At 48.1% G+C, this 19,478-nt stretch overlaps 1 protein-coding gene across 1 annotated transcript; it reads right to left on the bottom strand.

Moving 5' to 3' along the window:
- Positions 1 to 5,209: 5,209 nt before the first annotated feature.
- ERRFI1 (ERBB receptor feedback inhibitor 1) lies at positions 5,210 to 19,252 on the bottom strand. Its single transcript, XM_057552477.1, has 4 exons — positions 19,100 to 19,252; positions 8,935 to 9,132; positions 8,749 to 8,825; positions 5,210 to 7,889 (listed from the first exon to the last, which is right to left on the bottom strand). The coding sequence occupies exons 2-4, from the start codon at positions 9,054 to 9,056 to the stop codon at positions 6,709 to 6,711; spliced, it is 1,380 nt and encodes a 459-aa protein (XP_057408460.1). The 5' UTR covers positions 9,057 to 9,132; positions 19,100 to 19,252; the 3' UTR covers positions 5,210 to 6,708.
- Between the last annotated feature and the right edge of the window lie 226 nt (positions 19,253 to 19,478).

Below are 19,478 nucleotides of genomic sequence, written 5' to 3' on the forward strand. Positions count from 1 at the left end.
AACCCCAGCACGGCCGAGGAGCTGGCCCAGGCGAAATACAGCTTCCTGTGTGCTGAGCCCAGGGCCACTCAGGGCTCAGGCCAGACAGAGAGACTCATCCTGCCTTACACAAGAGGGGAGTGTACAAAAGTCACGCAGTCCCAGGGGAGGTGCTGGGCTAATCCCTCATAACTGCAAAATGAAGAAACACGCAAGAAGCATGTGATTAAGATGTTTATTTGACATGGATCCAAAGTTATTTTCAAGGAATGAAGGTGCTGCCTTTTCCCATCGGGGCACAGAGTTCAAGATGACGAATGCTCGTACGTTCCCAAGGACCAGTCCCTTGGTTATAACCCCTCGGTCCCCCCTTTTACTTTGGTTGGGAGAGGGAGGAAGAGAAGATTTACATGCCATCATGGATGCTGTTTTCGAGAACTTGCTACAGGTGGGCTTGCTTTGGGTTCCGGTCCATTTTATGGGATCACAGGGTGAAGGATGACAGCATAGGGGAGGCACGTGTAAGCCCAGTGGCCTGCCAGCAGTTCTCTTTCTAGGCAGGGAAAATCTTCCCAACCATCTCCAGCCCCCTCTCCATCCCAAACCCCACCTGTGGCCCTGCCAGGTGGCCGTGGGCCTGAGAAGCAAAGGGCCGTCAAGGGCTGCTCTGATGTGAAAGCATTTCTGCAGGTGCTGGAAAACATAAACACTATACCTACCTTTGCCACTGAATTCTGGGCAGATCACGTGAAAGCGGAGGTAAGCCTGTCTAAACACGCTCTAGTAACAGATCTGGGCTGCTAGGTAGAAGTATCTTGAAGTTTGATACATTCAAGTGAAAAGCAAGCATGAAAATTCACACCCTCAGATTGCATTAGACATGCTTCAGTTACATTGTTTCGCTTAGTACAAGGAGAGGCTAGCTGACTTCGGATGCACTTGAACCTTCTGCCCTATTCTCTCCTCTCTCTACTTTCCAAATAAAACCCCAAAACTTCTCTTAAAAGGTGTTTGATTCAAATGTGGAGAGGAAAAGGGTCAGAACGTTTGTCAAATGGTCTAGTCTGCAAAGCAAACCAGTCTCTGAGTGTATCTTAGTTTGACCTAAGCTTATTTTCTTAAAATCAAGAATCCATACCACCACCATGCCCCCCATTCCCAAGCTTTAGTACTGGATTGGAAATTCACAGTTTGCCTCCTGGTTTGTTACACGATTCAGATTCAAAGGTGTGGAACCTCAATCTGTCTATCTGAAGGCCTTTAAAGGAAAAATCCTTCAAGAATCCTCAAAGTTTGGGGCTTCCCTGGTGGCGCAGTGGTTGAGAATCTGCCTGCTGGTGCAGGGGACACGGGTTCGAGCCCTGGTCTGGGAGGATCCCACATGCCGCGGAGCGGCTGGGCCCGTGAGCCACAGCTGCTGAGCCTGCGCGTCTGGAGCCTGTGCCCCGCAACGGGAGGGGCCGCGATAGTGAAAGGCCCGCGCACCGCGATGAAGAGCGGTCCCCGCACCGCGATGAAGAGTGGCCCCCGCTTGCCGCATCTAGAGAAAGCCCTCGCACGAACCGAAGACCCAACACAGCCAAAAATAAATAAATAAATAAAGTAGCTATAAAATAAAAAAAAAAAAAAAAAAAAGAATCCTCAAAGTTTGAAGTAATATCTTTACTAGAGCTAATGCAAATTAATCTTGTGGAAAATCTTGGCAGGTCAAAATCAACATGAGTCAGTTTTATCTTCTCAGTTGCCATTACCATAATGTAGAAATTTTTACATGGCAACATATTTTTAAAGTTTTATTAGCTTTTCACAAAATGCCTAACAGAATGCTGAAATGAATTTCTAAGTTAATTATTTTAAAAAGTAGGCCCTAAGTCCATTTTGATAGTAACTATTGCTAAATAAAATACTGTATATATATGTGTTGTGGCAATGGCAATTTCCTGGTTTTGATTTTGGACTATGATTATATGTTATCATTGGGGAAATCTGGGTAATGGGTACAGGGGACCTCTCTGTACTGTTTTTGAAACTTTTGAATCTATAATTAATCTCAAAACGAAAAGTAAAAAAACAAAACAAAACAAAACAAAAAAAAACCCAAAGCTATGTATGAAATAACCATGCTAGGAGCTTATTCTTAAGAAAATGTCTCCATATACCCTAATATAATAAATTATGTGATGAAATTAAGAACTAAAATAGAGGGACTTCCCTGGCGGTCCAGTGGTTAAGACTCCGTGTTTCCACTGCAGGGGACACGGGTTTCAATCCCTAGTTGGGGAACTAAGATCCCGCAAGCCGTGCAGTACAGTCAAAAAATAAAATAAATAAAAAATTTTAAAAAGAACTAAAATAGAGAATAGCTTAATATATATTTTGATTCTTAAACCAGTAGGCAGATGTAGTTCTCTTTTCTCCGACTATGAATTGCTCTAGAAAAATCTATGGCTCTGTTGTTTTGACTAGGGCCCCTAGCATTGAAGAAACATCCTTTTACAAGATCTTTTCATAACACAGTTAAGACATCCCTTGAGACCTAAAGAGAAATAAGCAACGCATAAACAAGATTAAACTTCCATTAGAATGTGGAATTTAGTAAGATCGGCAATGCATACTTGATTATTGCAGCCTAGAGAGACTTGGAATTTAATACTATCCAGATTTTGGGTTGACTTAACAAAGGAGTCCTCTTGAACTTAGCTTCTGCTTTCTGCCATGAAACGGTCCTTAATAATAAATTCCTTCTGTTTGCGTAGGGCTGGGCCCTGCTCTGCTGTGGTCTCCCACTGATGGGGAAGGGAAGCTCAGGGAATCCTTCCCGGAGGACGTGGGAGGTTGAGATGAGCCCGCACTTCCTGACTTTAGGCCAGAGCTTTGTTAACTAGGTAAGACCTGTCTTTAAGTGAGGACTCAACAGTGCATTCAGTGGCAGCTAAGAGCCAGCTGTCTCCTCGCCCATAACGGTTTTATCAACACTAAGAGGGCAGGCCCAGGGCTGCCCTAGGCCAGGGGAGCGCTTAGAATTCCATCTGCTCTGTGTGCTGGCCAAGGACTGAGTTGGCAAGTGGTGTTATGGATAGCATTCTGGACATAGTGGCACTGGCCAGGAAGAAATAGGAAAAGATAATAGTCTCGCAAAATCAAGAAACGGCTTCCCTGGTGGTGCAGTGGTTGAGAATCTGCCTGCCAATGCAGGGGACACGGGTTCGAGCCCTGGTCTGGGAGGATCCCACATGCCGCGGAGCAACTGGGCCCGTGAGCCACAACTACTGAGCCTGTGCGTCTGGAGCCTGTGCTCCGCAACAAGAAAGTCCGCGATAGTGAGAGGCCCACGCACCGTGATGAAGAGTGGCCCCTGCTCGCCGCAACTAGAGAAAGCCCTCGCACAGAAACGAAGACCCAACACAGCCATAAATAAATAAATAAATAAATAAATAAATAAATAAATAAATAAAGGAGTTCCAAAAATAAAAAAAAATCAAGGAACAACATGAAGGTGAGGGAAGCAAATACGCAATGAATTAAAGATGTTCTTGACCACAGTACAAAGAAAAGACAGTGGAGGGGGAGAAAGAGGCAACAAATACGAGCTGCAGATGGCGTGGTGTCAGTGCCGTGATGAGGAGCCCCCAGAAGCTGGGGGACAGGCACAGTGGCCCGGGCCACACACTGGGTCTGCCTCCCACCTGAGATCACCACCTGCTATTTCTACCTCCAAGTATCTTCCACGCCAGTGTTTCTCCGTCTCCACCGCCGGACACGCGGATCTCAGTTCCGACAGCCTCTGTCCTGAAGTCTCCCCATTTCCAATCCGTTCTGCATGCAACAGCCACTGGTCTTCTTAAAACACATCCCATCCCATCCATCCCCTGCTTAGACCTTTGAGTGGCATCTGCTACCCTTTCCCGTTGTGCCTCTCGCTGGGTAACTTCCGGCCCCTGGCAGATGCCCAGCTTCCCTCCAGCCTTGTGGTCCCCTCTACTGACCCTCCCAGCTCACTCTGCCTCCTTGGGCTCAGGTTCCATCCCTTCAGATCTCATCACCTCAGAGAGGTGGGGGCCGCTTTGTCATTCCGTCACCACCACTGTTGATTCCTTTCCAGCGTTTATCACAAATGGTCACTAGGTACTGCTTCAAATTCCATAAGGGCCTGGGTGTGTTTTCTGAGGCTCTATCTAGCATTTGGTAGTTATTCAACAAATGTCTGCTGAAGGAACTCCTCAAACCCATTTCTTCATCTGTCAATTGCCAGAAATAACGCCCAACTTGTGGGGTGAGGATGAGTGACAGAGAATCATAAAATCAGTTCACAGACCGGGCCCTCACTGTGTACCAGCTACTGGTTTATAGGCAGTTGTCACAGATAATTCCCTATCGTAGCTGTCGCCCTCTCCCCCAGTTTTACCAATGAGAAAACTGAGATACAGAGATTTCGAAGAATCTTTTTTTTTTTTTTTTTTTTTTCTGCCCAACACATCATTAGAAAGAGCCGGAGTTGGACTTTCAGCCCAGATCTTCCATTTTCGAGTCCTCACTCTTTACTCTGGAAGGAACCAAGCACAGGCAGGGGTGCAGTTAAGGTCATGGAGAGCTTTGCCGTCACCCAGGAAGCTGGGGAGTGTCGAGGGCGGGGGCGGGGGACGGCAGGCAGCTGGATTTCAGCCACAGGGAGAGGAAAGGGAGAACAGGCAAAGGGCCCGGCGACACCAGACAGGCACCCTCCCTGACAGTATCCCAGCCTCCTCCCGCCTCCCAAATCTGTGACTCAATGAGAGGCCAGGGCAGGCTGGGCTTCCTTTGGTGGCCTTGCATCAAGCAAGAAGCAGAGCCTCCCCAAGGGCCCAGGGCAATCCAGACCTAGTCCTCAAACTCAGAATGCGTCACATCAGGTCCACGTCAGAGCCGGCTCCTTCCTGCTACAGCTCCCTTGATGGGGACGCCCCTCCCCAGAAGGACTCTGTTTCCACAGCAACAAACCAGCATCAATTCAGACGCACCTTCTTAATTGTTATAGGTAAATACAAACAGCTCGTTTTCACTGTCTGTATACTACTTAAATGTACATTGCTTAAATCGTTTGTCATTTTAGGGAATGGTGGTAAATTTCAAGCCTATGTTAGACTGCTTAAAAATCTCCCCTTGTGCTTAAAAATGGTCATGTTGTCATATTACTCGAGACACAAAATTTTATAAGAGTGTAGGCAAGAAACATTATTAATGGTGTCATAAATAAGTATTATAACTTTATTAAAATGAAAAGACAATATTCAAAATAATGCAACAGAAATGAATAAAATCCTTTGTCCAATACTGTACACATAAATGCAGAAATCAGTGCATTTTTCTAAAGCATGTTTTAACCTTCATTTAGTTCATACTAAAATATAAGCTTTAAATAGCTCAAATAACATCACTCAGCAGTTTAAACTGTAAACAGCTTGTTTAATATGAAGAACATCGCAGTAAGGTACTTCTGTTACTAAGCACCATCTCCTTTGTGCGGCTCTACACAAGATAAATACAGCGAAGCTTGTGAAAATGGGAACGTGAGCTCTGTGTCTCAGCGAATCCGAGCGGAGCAGCGGACTGTGAGAGTTTCCACAGCAGGTGCTGAGGTGACCTCTGCTCTTAAGACATACTGGGCTGTTGGTCAGAAGTGTTTTACTTAAAAAGCAAACAATCCCCAGGAAATACTGAAGAGGAACCAGCAACACAAGGCCAGCTTGTGTTGTATTCGTTTATTTATACAGTCTAAAAAAGGGGAGGGAAAAAACCCAAGACAAAAAAACAAGAAACAAACAAACAAAAAAACCACGACACACGTCCCCACACAGATCCTCTCAAGCGCATTGCTGTTTCATTATTGCTTCAACTGACATCCTCAGCACTGGCGAAGAGTTTAGTTTGTTTTCCCCCGAGCACCCTGCGTTTCGGGGGTTGGGGGGGTGTAGAATACAGCAGGAATGGTAAGGAAAAATGACTAATTCTGTTACCTTCCCATTTTTCAAGATATGAGACATGGACAGGTGAGAATACAGTACCAAATATGTGGCCATCCCTCCCCTCAACAGACCAGAAAGCAAGACCTAAAGGATTTAGCTCTTGGGATGACTTGAACGAGGCAGGTTAAGTCACGGAAAGAACGAATGGCCTGCCCTCCATGGAAAAACTGTTGCAAAAATGAATGAGGCAAAACAGAACAGGCCTCAGAGCCAGAAATCCTCAAACTTAGTAAGCAGAAATAGTTGGTTTTTTGTGTGTTTTTTTTAATGATTTTGATCTAAACAATACTGTATTCTGTATTCTCTTCCATTTGCTCAGTTTTCAGTCTATCAGGAGCCATCCTCCAGCTTTAGTTTTTATCATTCTAAATATATATTACTCTAAGATAGCAACTACTTGGTTAACTTGCAACTAGGATCTACGATTTTACCACAAGTGTAGGTACGGGTGCGTAACGTGCGCACGTACAGAAATGTCCCCATCCTTCCTTCCCTCATCACATCTTTAAATCACAGACTTGAGCAGACTTTTCTCCGCCGCTAACACGGTCAGGGATGCTCAGCATGGCAGCACCTCACGACCCTCTAAACCCTTCTCTTTAAGACAGACAGTTCGAGTCTCTGACCCTGCGACCTGCGCCGTCTTCCTGTGAACCGCCATCAGGCTGGAGAACGGCAGGAGAACCGCTGGCTGCAGCGGCACCGCTGCTGAGCCAGGACCCAGGGTCTAGGGGGAAACCACGTAGGAGAAATGTCTGCGCTTCGCGTGGCCTGCCAGATCCACTCTTGGTTTCGAGTCCAGCTTTTCTGGGGCCGAAAAGACACTGCCATCGGCAGGGAGGGGCCGGATGGGGGTGCTCGCGTGTGTCTCTTCTGCTTCCCTAAAAAACTTTTCATATTTATCCAGGTAGGGTGGCCTCTCAGGGAGCAGGTAATAATGCGTTGAGCTCACTTTCTTCCCGTTTTCAATGATGGGCAGGATGCAGGGGACCTTACCGGCGGCCCCCTCGCTGTGCTGTCTCTGCAGGGCTTTGCTGCTCACGTACTTGGGGTCGGGGGCAAAGCTCTGCGTGGGGGGCATGACCCCGTTGAGGTAAGACGGGAGACTTTTGGGGCTCGGGGTGCGGGAGTTACTCCGGGACAAGGGTTCTCTTGGCGGGACTTTGGGGGGCCTGTCCTCGTCGCTGTAGGTGCTGGAAGTGACTTCGGCCGACCACCTTCTGTAGTCCGGCTTGGCCGGCCGGGGAGGGATGGGGACCCGGGGGGGTACCTCGGGCTTGTCGTCGTCGGAGTTGGGAGAAGCCCTGTGCACGTAGCTGGAGATCCTGATGGCCGGCTTGTTAAAGGACCCTGCGGGGCCTGAGTGAGACCTCCTCAGTCTCCGGTGGGCCTGGGTCGGAGGGGGGTTGGCACTCGTCCCCCCGGCAGCCTGGTCGTGCGCCTGGCTGAGATCCGCGGCCGAGACGGCCGGGGTGTCGAAATACGCGTAGTTGATCTGTCCGCACCCTCGGAAGCTGCGTCTGCCAGGGCCGTCGGGTCTGAAGTCGGAGAGCGCGCAGTCTTCTAGAAGGAAGTCCGTGTCCGAGCTGGTCAGGAACTCGACCTCGCAGTCCGTCTCGTCCAGGGAGAGGTCCTCGGAGATGGGCAGCGGCGGCAGGGGCCTGGAGCCCCGCTCGCAGGGGGCCACGCCAGGGAAGAGGGGCGGGGGCGTCTTGATGGGGGTGAGCGGGGGCGTGGAGGCACAGACCCCGTTCACTGCCAGCTTCTTCAACCCACACGCCACCCGGTCCTCCTGCTGCCCCCAGCCTTCACTCGGGGGGATGATGAGAGGGGGCAGGCGGGACTTGGCGGAGGGGCCGGGCTCTGGAAAGTGGCTCCTGTTCATCGGAGCCGACCTGGAAGCGCGCCCTGGAAGGAGCCCGAGAGGTTACCCAAGACCGACCGCGCTCGCCCTCAGCTGCCCGCGCTCCTGCCACCTTCTGCCGGCTCGCTCCTGGCCAAACACCCAGCCGCTGGAACGCCGAGCACACCCAGGCAAGCGCCGCGGGCGTCGGGTCTACCCGGAGGTGGGGAACGCACCCGATCTGGTTCAGAGAACCAATGATCTCTTCTATCTGCCTTGGACGTGCGCGCGGCACATGCCCACACGCCCTAGACAGGTTCTGTGACGTGTGCAGAATCCACAGAAGGCGAGCAGCGTGTAAGTTACGCAAGTGCCAGCCTGCGCCAACCTGGCCCTTTGGGAGGTGGGCCACACAGCACATGCAGGGCGGCCCTGAGACAGGACGAAGCCTCACCCGGCCCCTCGCGATACCGCGAGCCAGAGACGCGCCTGCGATGGGACAAGCAGCCCTTGGCAAAAATCTAAGGAACGCCAGGTTCACGTTAGAAGGACTAACACACATACTCTTCTAAGTTTTTGTCAACACTTATACCGCTTTGTCACTTTCAAACGAGCATTCGAGGCTCGTCAGGAAGAAGAGAGATCCTGTCCGGGGTTCCTAAAAGTTATTACGTCTCATGGCTGGGATGCCTTTAGAAGCTCACACCTCCACAGGGAGACCCAGCGACTCAGGCTGAGGTGCAAAGGCGGCTAAGAACACGCTTAGCTTCAGAATCTGTCGCCACTAGGGGTCCGGCTCCTGTCGGAAACGGCTCAGGTCGGTCCCTCATTTAGAAAATAACGCTGGAGGCCAAGCTCACGGCAGGGGCTGCCACCACCCTCCTCCCCAAGTGCCAGGGGCGCCTGGGCTTTCAGGACACGTACCTATGGATGTTAGGTGCTCCTGCGCCGTCGAGTTCAGACTGTAGGCCATGGTTATGGGGTCGATGTTCAAAAAGCCGCTGAAAGGAAAGGACGGACACCTTGGTGTCAAACAGGCAGCAGTCGCGTCCCCGCCCTCACTCGGACGTCGCACACTCAGGCTCCAGCGGCCCCACGTCCTGCACTTACTTCTCAAACTCGCCGCGGCCCCCCCAGCAGGCCTTCAGGCTCCCCAGGGCTTGGCCATTGTGCAGAAACCCAGTTTTTAATGGGACTCTGATCTCCTGAGCAGCGACTCCGGCCATGGACATTGTGCCTTATTCTGGGAAGTCTTCAAACTCGTGAAGCCCAGGGAGGGATGTGTGGTCAGCCAGTGGTTTTCATTCCCTAGAGGGGACACAGAGGAGAGAGTAAAGGGAACAATCCTGAAACACGTGGAACTCGCCACGGTGAGAGAATTTCGGGGGCTGTGGAATAGAAACGTTCCACGACCGACTTCCACTCGGTTCTTCCACTTTTATGTTACCAGCTCTTACTTTTCACGAGGGTACGGAAATGTAGACATGATAAGTCTTTTTTGGGGGGCAGGGGTATGTACTAATCCAGGATGTGAGATGCTTTCAGCCAACGGGATACAGTCTGTCGCCAGCGGAGGCAGAGCTCCTGCGCGCTGAGAGCTGCACAACACAGCAGCCTCACCCGCCAGAGCACACACGCCGACCTTCCAGTGTGTGGCTGTGTTGAGAGTGGAGCTCATCCCACCGCGACCCCCGAGCTACACAAGTAATTTCAGAAATTACTGTGCTCGAATCTGCAGCACTAATATTCTCTAAGACCCAACGCTTTGATGAAGCAGGAGAGTCTACACTCGGCCCCTGATAACCAACCCCACAAGCCCAGCATTCACTTGGATTCTGTATTTCGGGGTGGGCCCCGGGAAGACAAATTCTCCAGTTATTACTTCTGCGAGAATAAAGAAATCGTTACGTATGAAGATACTCGTTTCCACTCTCCTGTGGAAATCAAGTTCTGCAGGATGACCGGCTTAAGCAGAGGCCTGGATGGCGTCCTCCTTTTAGAGGCAAACTGAAGACTGCATTCTCCACATTCTCCCCTGTGAAGTGTCTAGTAATGTATGTCTGTCCTGCCCAGCTGCGAGGCATGGATTACAGCTTTCTTAGCCCAGCAGTTCCTCACCTTCAGACCCCTCCGCCCCCTTGTCAGATGTGTCTGGCGTCCCCAGTCCCCATTTTCCGTATTCATTACCGAGGTGCATCGGTTATTAGCATCCAGGTCTGCCCTGTCTTCAGACATGCATGTTTGCTTAGAATAAGGTGAGGATGTCACTTGTCAAGTCTCCGTGTTACACTGACCCCCTGTGCGATGTGTACATACACTTTCTAACGCTTTCTCATCCTCTTGGCAAGTATTTTCGCACAAACCGAGAGAGCTGGGCGCCGTGCTGAGGACTGTGGGTGACACAAGACGAGTGAAATGGGTGCTGTGCTGGGGGAGGGGCACGCAGGTCAGAGTTTTGTTTCAGGGTCAAATCTGTCACCCCCTACAAGACTGTGAGCTCAGGAAAGAGGCTGCGCCCCAATCATTAATTTCACCACCTGAACAGGTGTTAGCAGGTGCTCAGTAAGTGAACGTCTGTTGAATAGATGTTTGTACAACGCCATCTAACTATTAGTATTGTCAGCATCAAGTGAATGTATACAATATGTAAGGCATAGGGTTTTTTGTTTTTTTTAAAGCTAAGGGTCTAAAAAAACACTCTGCAAATGTTTATGATTCATTTTTTTTTCACGTAAAAAGGAATGCAGACAGCAATGTTTCAGTGACAAAGGAGGACGGGGCCCGATCAGCCCTTCTCAGCTTTTTACTCTCCCAAAGTCAGCTGTTTTCATATACTAGGCAGAGATTTCAACAGGTTTAAAATATTATTTCTAATAGTCAAGCATTATCTTTCTTTCATCAGTCTCTAAAGATATGTGATTAAGAAGAGGGGGAAAAAAAAAACCCCATCATTTCAGAAATCTAAGTTATTGGGAGGTCTTTTTTTGTTGTTTCTGAGGGTTGGTTTTTAAGATCAGGAACAAAGCAAATGTGTTTTTACTTCCCCTGAATGCAGTTAAGCTCTAAGAAAAATTTAAGATACAATCTTTAGCAAAAAATTGCTAGACACGCCCTCTCTGTCCCTGCCCGGTGGTCTAGGGTGCTGTTTCTGAGCAATCTGCGAGCCCTGGCAGGACGGCAGGGACAGTATCTGTGGCGATAGAAAAATGAAAGGCCAGATAGGAAGAAGAATATGGTATCTGACTGGTTTGAAAGCACACGTTTGAAGATCGCCCATCCAGATTACAGGAAAGTGCTGCAGGGGATGGTGGAGGCCCAGCCCTCACCTGTCTGCAGGCCAGCAAGAACTACCAGTAATTACTGTGGGTCGGCCTCCGAATGCCATCTAAATCTTCGCTTTCAACAGGGTGATTGTGTAACCATCGCCTCTGCTGAAATGGCCCCGGAATTCTGGACTTCCATTTCAGTGGTCCCTTAACATTATGTACACGTTCTAGAAAAAGTTATTTTTCGGTCATTGTTTCCATCACCTCCTTGTTAAGCTTTCTTAAGAAAAAAAATTTTTTTTTTTTTTTTTTAGTATAAAAAGAATTGTGTTCACTGAGGCAGCTCGCTTGTGACCACAATAGTGTCTTTGTGCATTCATCGAAGGTGACCTGCCTCTACATTTCAATGGGGAATTGTGAATGGGCCATGTTATGAAACTGTCCAAACTTCCCACTGGCTCGCACGGGGAGCTCCCAGGGCAGTGTCACTGTGTGCTCTCTTCTTCTGGAAAATAACTCCCAACTGTAGACTCAAAAAGGGGAACCTGCAGGGGGTCTGGAAGCAAACTTTTAAAGTGTGTTCCTCAGGTTGTAAACTCAACCACCTGGAATTATTTTATGCCTCTCTCAAAACTCTGGAAGTATTCAATATGTATACTCCTCTGTAAAAAAAAAGAAAAAGAAAAAAAAGTCAATCAATTTGGTCAACCTCGAGTCAAAAAGAAACACGGCACTCAAGTGAAATTTAACTGACGCTGCCGTGTTTCGAAGTCTGTTCCCTTATAACTGTAAAACTAGCTCTACCTTACAATTCATTAGGAAAACGGCTGCGAAAAGATACCTGCGTGGGAAAACCAGGATCTACAAGTCCAAGATGGCATTGTGTGATGTAATGCAAAAATACGAAAGCTAATGTGAATCCACTCAGCCTGGTATAGGCCAGCGTCTCGATAACCTTGGGCATAGTAACTTTTCTAAAATACAGGAACTAATTTTTAGCCTTTGTGTCAAAAATGCTGTTAAATACCCATCCCAGGTGTGAACTACTTTTTCCTGTTAACATCACTTTTTTTTTTAAATTCAAGTAAAACAAAACAAAACAAAACAAAACCCCTAAAACCATCTGTTTCTTGAGGCTGTCCCTTTATTTTCTCTCCTTACAACCCAGCCCTGCCTGGAGTTCTGACCTCCCTCTAGGGCTTCAACTCTACATTGACAGCTTCCCGAATCCCGAGTCCAGCCCAGGCGGCGCAAGCCTCCACTTTGCATTTCCTATTGTCTGGTGATCACCTTTCCAGTCGGATGGTCCCCTGGCATCTCCAACTTTACTAACCAAAAGCCTCCTGTCACCCACTGCACATCCCCTCCCCCTTCCCAAACCAGTTCACAGTCTAAGCAGATCACAGGTCTCCGAAAGGCACCATTTTTAACCTGAGTTACAGCAGATGTACATTTCAATCGCCAAGGTCCACAGCTTATTTCTACGCCGTTTCTCAAATCTATCTTCCTTCCGTCCCGATCTGCCTCGGGTCTGAAAGTCCCCCACCCACCCTGCACACCAGATCGCCGTCCCTCATCTCCCACTACTCTGACATCGTCAAAGTCTTCAAAGGCTTCTCAGTGAAAGCTGCTCAGTCTGGCACTGAAGGCCTTCACAACGAGGCCCCCATCTACCTTTCTCAAGCTCTTGCCTCTCCTTTCCCCAATCGCTGTTAGGAATCAATTTAGGCTTCAGGGCCACCCTCTCCAGGAACCCGCTCCCTTGGGAGAAGCCAGAGGAGGATCTCCAGGGCTCGGGTTATTCTGTGCCCCTGGTCCCCTTCTATCAGCCTAACTTTCTGGGACAGCACTCCCACCGTCCCAGCAGATCCTGACCTCATTCATTTCTGACACATACTTAGTAAGTGGATTTTGAGAAAATATTCGTCTCATTTTTAAAAAAGTAATTACATGAAAGAGTCATGTAATTTATAATACAAACCAGTGAAGAAGGGGAAAAACACAGCTTTGTAAGGGATAAACTTCACATTTGCTGACGCTGCCCAATTATAACAGAACAAGTCTAGGGCAGGTAGCCAGCAAGGACTTTTCACTAAATTCATTTCCAAAATCCAAAGGGGACAGTTTGAGACTGGGTAAAAAAATTAGAACCTTAAATGGTTAACAATGTAACTTTCCCAACTGGCATCTGGTACTAAGTGTCTACTTAAAGCAATCAGGGGATGCTTTCTAGAAACACTGAATTTCACCTTCTCCTCTCTTCTGGATTGTAACGCACCTCCCGTGTTTTTATTGCTAAATTTAAGGTCATTTTCCTTAAAAAAAAAAAAAAAAAAAAAGGGTTACACCCAAAAGCACACTGCACATTCTTTATCCAATAGGTGAAATCACATGCCTTTTGCTTGAGGATAGCCTCTGAGACTGTTCTTTAAAAACCAGGCTACCTTCAGACAATAACCTAGATAGGCTTACCTGGCCACAGATCTCATTAATAAATCTCAGAGGCAATCCACGAGAGGGGGAGGGGCACATTTTTGTCACACAACTCATCCAGTTCTGCCCAGTGCTTCCTTATTTAAAAGCGTGACGTAATTTCCTTCTTTCAATCTGGTTTAAGAACCTGATTTCTGTTTATTCAGGGTGATAAATGGTCTTCTCAGCTGCATTTAACAATTACCTACCTACCTATTTCCATACCCAGGGAGATATAAGGTAACTATATTCACAGCCAAAATCTGTGACAAGAAACTGACTTAAGACCATGACAAATACCATGATTTTAGACCCTCCCCAAATAAACCAACTCATCTTTCATTTTGAAGATGCCTAAAATAATCACCTTTGGGAAAATGAAAAAGAAAAGAAAAGAAAACCAAACCTCACTATTTTTACTGTGATTAGTGTCTAAAGCACTGGTGGCCAAGCGATCTGCACTGAACGTTCAGTTTAGCTCTTTTACAGGATTTTAATTTCCGTTAATAAAAGGAGAAAACTTACTTATTTGACATTCCCCTAACACATTCAGTGTTTATGATCGCTATAGTGTTGTGTGGCCTGAGCTGATTCACTAAAAGCAGAAGATTCTTCAAAAATCACAGGCCCTAATTCAGGGTTTTTCTCGGATTTCACTTTAATAGGCACGATCTGGGGGAAGGGAGAAGGGGCAGCAAGGTAGGAGTGCCCTTCTCCGTGCCCTGCTACTGCGGAAGCATCAACAGCCTCTGCGTTAAATGCCCAGATGATTTAAAAGTGTGTTATGTGAAGTTAGTAACACGTAACTAAACTCAGTGGTTTCAGTGAAGATGTGCGTGTGGCCCAGTGCGGTGGGGATGGACGTTTTGTCCTCCTGCAGCCCTGCACCTGGCCCATAATGGCCCACTTGTAGGTGGTAAAAACCAAGGCAACCAGGAAAATGTTTTATCTTCACACTGTCGCAGTCAAAGCTAGGTGACCTAAGTTCTGAAATAATTCAGAATATTCTCCAGCTAAGTCTTTTAAGAAATGGCAAGCCAACAGAAAACGTATTCCTTCAACTACCATGGTCACCGACAGCCTCTGGATTCCCTCAGTCTCCTACGCGGCTTTGGTGACAGAGCAGAAATGCCCCACAGCAGGAATGGATTCTTTTGTCCTTTGTCCTTTTCCTACAGAGCACTATAGCACCAGCAGAACACAAAGACACACCGGAGGGAAAAATATTATTCCTTTTAGACATACACACGGTAGATTTCTAATCGTAAAAGATACACGATTTCTATTCAAATTTTAATGGCAGTGAGCACAATAGTCTAATGATAGGAAGCGAGTCTTTAAAACTTCAAATTTAATTAATGAGCATTTAAGTCACCCAGTGGGTAATTCGAGATTGTTACAGTGAACAGAAACCCAGTAAGGATAATAACTAGTTCACTGGACACTTATCTGACAGGCTTTGTTCCAAGTGCTTTCTGTGTATTAACTAATTTAATCCTCTCCACAACCCTGGGAGGTGGGTGCCTATTACCACCCTCCTTTACAGCCGAGGAGCCGGAAGTACAGAGCTCAGGAACTTGGGGCCCAGACTTGAGCCAGGCTCTTCCCACACACCACACGGCTCTCCAAGCTCTTAATTAAACCGGGGGAAGATTTGACCCACTACGATGCTCAAGGTTTCAGGGTGGCTCAGACAGACTGTCCTGGGGCTTCGCTGCCTGGTAATGGTTTTTTCTTGGGCAACCTTCAGCCTATGAAAGTTCCTATTTTACTTCAACTCCCTCAAATTCTCCTGTACAAGTTATTACTTGCAGGTCTGTCCTATGTATCCTCTGGAAAGGGTGGGTTAAGGTTATCAGTCTGATATTCTGTGACCACTTCCAACAGTTCTTTGAAACCGTCAACCTTCAGTGACACGTGAATGCCCCACCATCATATAACCCGTTACAAGATGGTATTTGATATACGCGGGTCTGTCTCCGCCCGTAAAAAGGGGTCCCTACATATACCCAAGGGGCCTCCTTTTAATCCACTCCCAGCATGGATCCCTGTGGGGCGTGATAATCAGGCTCTACTGTAAAATCCAGAATTTAATGATAGAATGTCTTGTATTTGGAAAGCGGTCCACAGATGACAAAACACTTTCTAACGTGTTATCTCACTTGATCCCCAAGGCATCCCTGTAAGAGGAGGCAGGGATTACAGTCGCCATTTTGCAGAGGAGGAAATGAAGTGAGGTTAAGCATCTTCCTGTTGGCAAAGGGCCATCGCGGCTCTTCTGCCCTGTAATCGAGCATTTTCCCCACTACACTTTCACCACCTCTCCTTTCTAGAGCGTCTTCATTTCAGGCGACAGCCACGTTTCTCCTCCTGACATTCTTGGTTACAGATGGAGAAACTGACACAAAGGACAGGACCCAAGCGCTGGTCAGCTGCACAGAGAAGACTGAACTCAGCTCATGCATTTGGCTCACTGGTTTTTAGAGGGCAGGGCTTCACTATTTTCACAAATAAGTTATCGGATGCTTATTCTGGACTAGATACGACGCTAGGTGGTGCTGCCTAAGGTTCAGTCTAGCGAGGAGAGAGGTAAGAGGTAAGCACACAATTTCAGATTGTGGTCACTTCCAAGGGAATGAGCGGGGAGCAGAAGAGGGCAAGGAGGCAGAAGAACCTATTCACACAGGTGGCTAGGGAAGGCTTCTCTCAGGTGACTTTTAAAATTTGAATCTAAAGGATGACAAAAAAAGGCAGCCATGAGAAGAGTCAGGAGAAGAGCATTCCGCGCAGAGAGGAACAGTATTTTCAAATCCCAATCTGTAACTCATCGAGTTTCATATTCTGGGGGTCTTTAACAAGAGCTTTTGGACAATGTCTTCTCATCCTGACCTTCCTACTGTTTCCTCTGTTAAACTGTAATCTTTTGTTGAATCACGGCACTTTGGAGTTGAAAATGGCTACGTCATGTAGCCAGAGCCCCATATTTTAAAAATACATTCAACGGCCTTTTGGTAACACTGCCCAATTTTATGGTATAAGGAATTGGATTCAAGTATCAACGAGGACTCCAAACCGCAGAATCGTTTTTTCTTTTCTGAAATCTGAATCCCACATTAACTTCCCCCTACCTTAAAACGAACTTCTGTATTTAAGCTAGTAACGTACGTTCAGAACCCCAAAACTCACCAGTTCTACCTATCTTTACAAAGCATGTTTATACTGTGCGAATAATGCCAGAATGCCACAACTGGATTTCGTTTATCTAGTGAGTTATCCCGATCAGCTTTTATAACGCATTGCCAAACACGAGCACCAAAGGATGCTACAGAAATCCTGATGATGAGGTACCCACACAAATGCATTTAGCTTAAGAGCAGACTCTCTCTGTGGCGGGAGTCCGTGACATTCCAATTCCTGGAATTACCCCTGGCACCACCTTTCCCCTCCTCTGGTCACCTTTTGAAAGCAACCTCATGGTGTGTAGACAGTCAGGTCAGTTTCAAGCATGTTAGATTGCACCTGTAATCTAGGTGACTTGATTTTTTTTCTTTTTAATTTATTTTGGCTGTGCCGGTTCTTAGCTGCGGCACGTGGGATCTTTAGTTGCAGCATGTGGGCTTCTTAGTTGCGGCATGCATGCGGGATCTAGTTCCCTGACCAGGGATCGAACCCGGGTCCCCTGCATTGGGAGTGTGGAGTCTTATCCACTGGACCACCAGGGAAGTCCCAGGTGACTTGCTTTTAAAAGCTACCATTACTATTAGCAGAAAGGAAGTATTGTCTGGCTCATCCTCTGAGGAGCAGCAGTTATTTTCACACAAAAACTCAAGTCTACAGTATAATTAAATCTCACAGAAAGAGCAACTAGAATCGACTGTGAACCGAAAGTAGGAAACCCAGTGCATCACGACAGTGGTTTTCCCTATCTGCCAAAAATATGAATAACTCAGACATTTCATAACGGCCATTAAAAAAAAAAAACCAACAGATTTGCTTTCCGAACTTTATCAGTGACTGGTCCTATCCTGCTGAGCTTTAAAATGTAAAATATGCTTTCCTGCAATTATTTATCAGTCATCAACTATGTGCAAAGCTGCATAAGACAGAAGTTGTGCAAGGCAGGGTTCCTGCCCTTAAGGAGTTTACAGTCTAATATCTGTTGAGCTTTAAATTATTACTCCCAGACCTCTCCCACTTACCAGTAAGTGTCCACAAGAACACACAGCTGAAAAGGAAACTTCTGTATGAAGTGAAGGCAATGACAAACAGTGTCTGAACTCCATGCTAAAACCAATATGTATTTCTCTTCAAATTTGCTAATATCTGGAAAAGAGCTTGATTGATGACATACTGGTAACCAATCATAGTCGGCCTGTTAACAAGGAACCGACTTCTTTTATTTTGGTCTTAGCGAAATTTGGTCATTTTCTGAAATGGGTACCAAAATGCCTTTGTTTAAGGAAAACTTCACTTACAACTATATAGTTCCAGTAAGGATTTTAAAAAAAAGAAAAAGAAAAAGAAAGAAATGTAGTTAAAAACAGAAGGCAAAACCAGATATGGTGAACTTATTTAGATGCTTCAGTCTCCTGAACAAACGTATCCCCACTGCATTCTTAACACATTTATAAAAGCCTGAAACTTCGTAGAACACTTGTTCTCCAGAAGGGGGGGAAAAAGGCATTTTAACCTCACCTTTCTTCACCCCCGACAGTTGCCTAGAAACCAGTCCTGCCCTACCTGTGTTGCAGGTGCACCTAAAGTCACCAACACATCTCTTTTAAAGCTACAGTCTCTATTCTGATTGCACTTACGTTTATGACTAACACTCTACTCATATTTTTTTATCAGGTAAGAGACTGGTTTCTTTCGAGCAATGACGAAATCTTAATAAAGACTTCGCAAGCACCAATCCAGTATCAATCCTGATAAAGGAGTCATCTAATTTGTATAAGACTATGATATACATATAAACACACACGTACACACACAACAAATGAATGTCCAATAAGTGTTCTCGTTTCGAACACAGAATTCTACAGTTCCTTCCCGTTTGAGGCAGCATTTAGGACCTTCACAGCAAAGAATCACGTTCCTGGGAGGAGGAGGAGGAGGAGGAGGAGGAGCAGGGGGAGGAGGAGGGCGCGGGGCTGCTCGGATGAATTAAGAACACCGACTGGGGATGACCGTCGTCGCCGAGACTAGGCAGAAGAACCGCGGGTCAGCACCGGCGCCGATCCCAGCCCCCCGCAGCTCCCAGGACATGGCTTGCGGGCGCGCGGTGTGGACCAGACTAGCGCAGCCCCCGGCGAGAGGAGGAAAGAGCCCGAGGCCGCCGCCAGCCCGCGGACGCAGGACCCCGGCTCGCCGCTCCCGCAGCCGCGTCCCTGGCGCCCCGGACCGGCCCCTCCCTCCGTCCCGGGAGACTCCGCGCCGAGCGACCCTCTCCGCGCCCCGGGGACCCGCCCCGCGTCTGCAGCCGCCCGGAGCCCTGAGGGGCGCGGCGCCGCCCCCCCCCCACCCCGCAGGCCCCTTACCCCAGCGAAGCCGCGGCTGCCCCACGGCGCCCTCCCGCGCATGTCCGTCCCGGCTGTCTCAGCGCCGCGGGCTCAGGGGCCCGGACACCGCGCAGGCGCCTCGCCGCTCGCCGGCCGCCCGCTCCCACTAGCGTTCCCCACTTGCACTCGGCCGCCGTCGCCGCCTCACTATATAGTGAGTGGGCGGGGCCGTGACGTCGCCGCTCACCGCCCCACCTCCCCCGCGCAGCCAATCCCGGGCGCGAGCCGCTTAAAGGGGCGATATCGCGGCGGAGGCGCTCGCGTGGGATCCGGAGGCGCTCGCGTGGGGTCCGCCGTCGTCGCGCGGCTCCGTGGGGAAGCAGTCTTTGTCTCCCGCGGGCCGTGTTTCTGGGCCGCC

The sequence above is a fragment of the Balaenoptera acutorostrata genome, chromosome 1, assembly GCF_949987535.1.
Source record: "Balaenoptera acutorostrata chromosome 1, mBalAcu1.1, whole genome shotgun sequence".
NCBI classification, from domain to species: Eukaryota; Metazoa; Chordata; class Mammalia; order Artiodactyla; family Balaenopteridae; genus Balaenoptera; species Balaenoptera acutorostrata.

Bases quoted from the DNA above. Each gene is read 5' to 3' on its own strand.
- ERRFI1 (XM_057552477.1), bottom strand. From the start codon at position 9,056: ATGTCCATGGCCGGAGTCGCTGCTCAGGAGATCAGAGTCCCATTAAAA. The intron at 8,826-8,934 runs GTAAGTGCAGGA...CTTTCCTTTCAG, and splicing joins GGCCGCGGCGAGTTTGAGAA to CGGCTTTTTGAACATCGACC. The intron at 7,890-8,748 runs GTACGTGTCCTG...GGCTCCTTCCAG, and splicing joins GGAGCACCTAACATCCATAG to GGCGCGCTTCCAGGTCGGCT.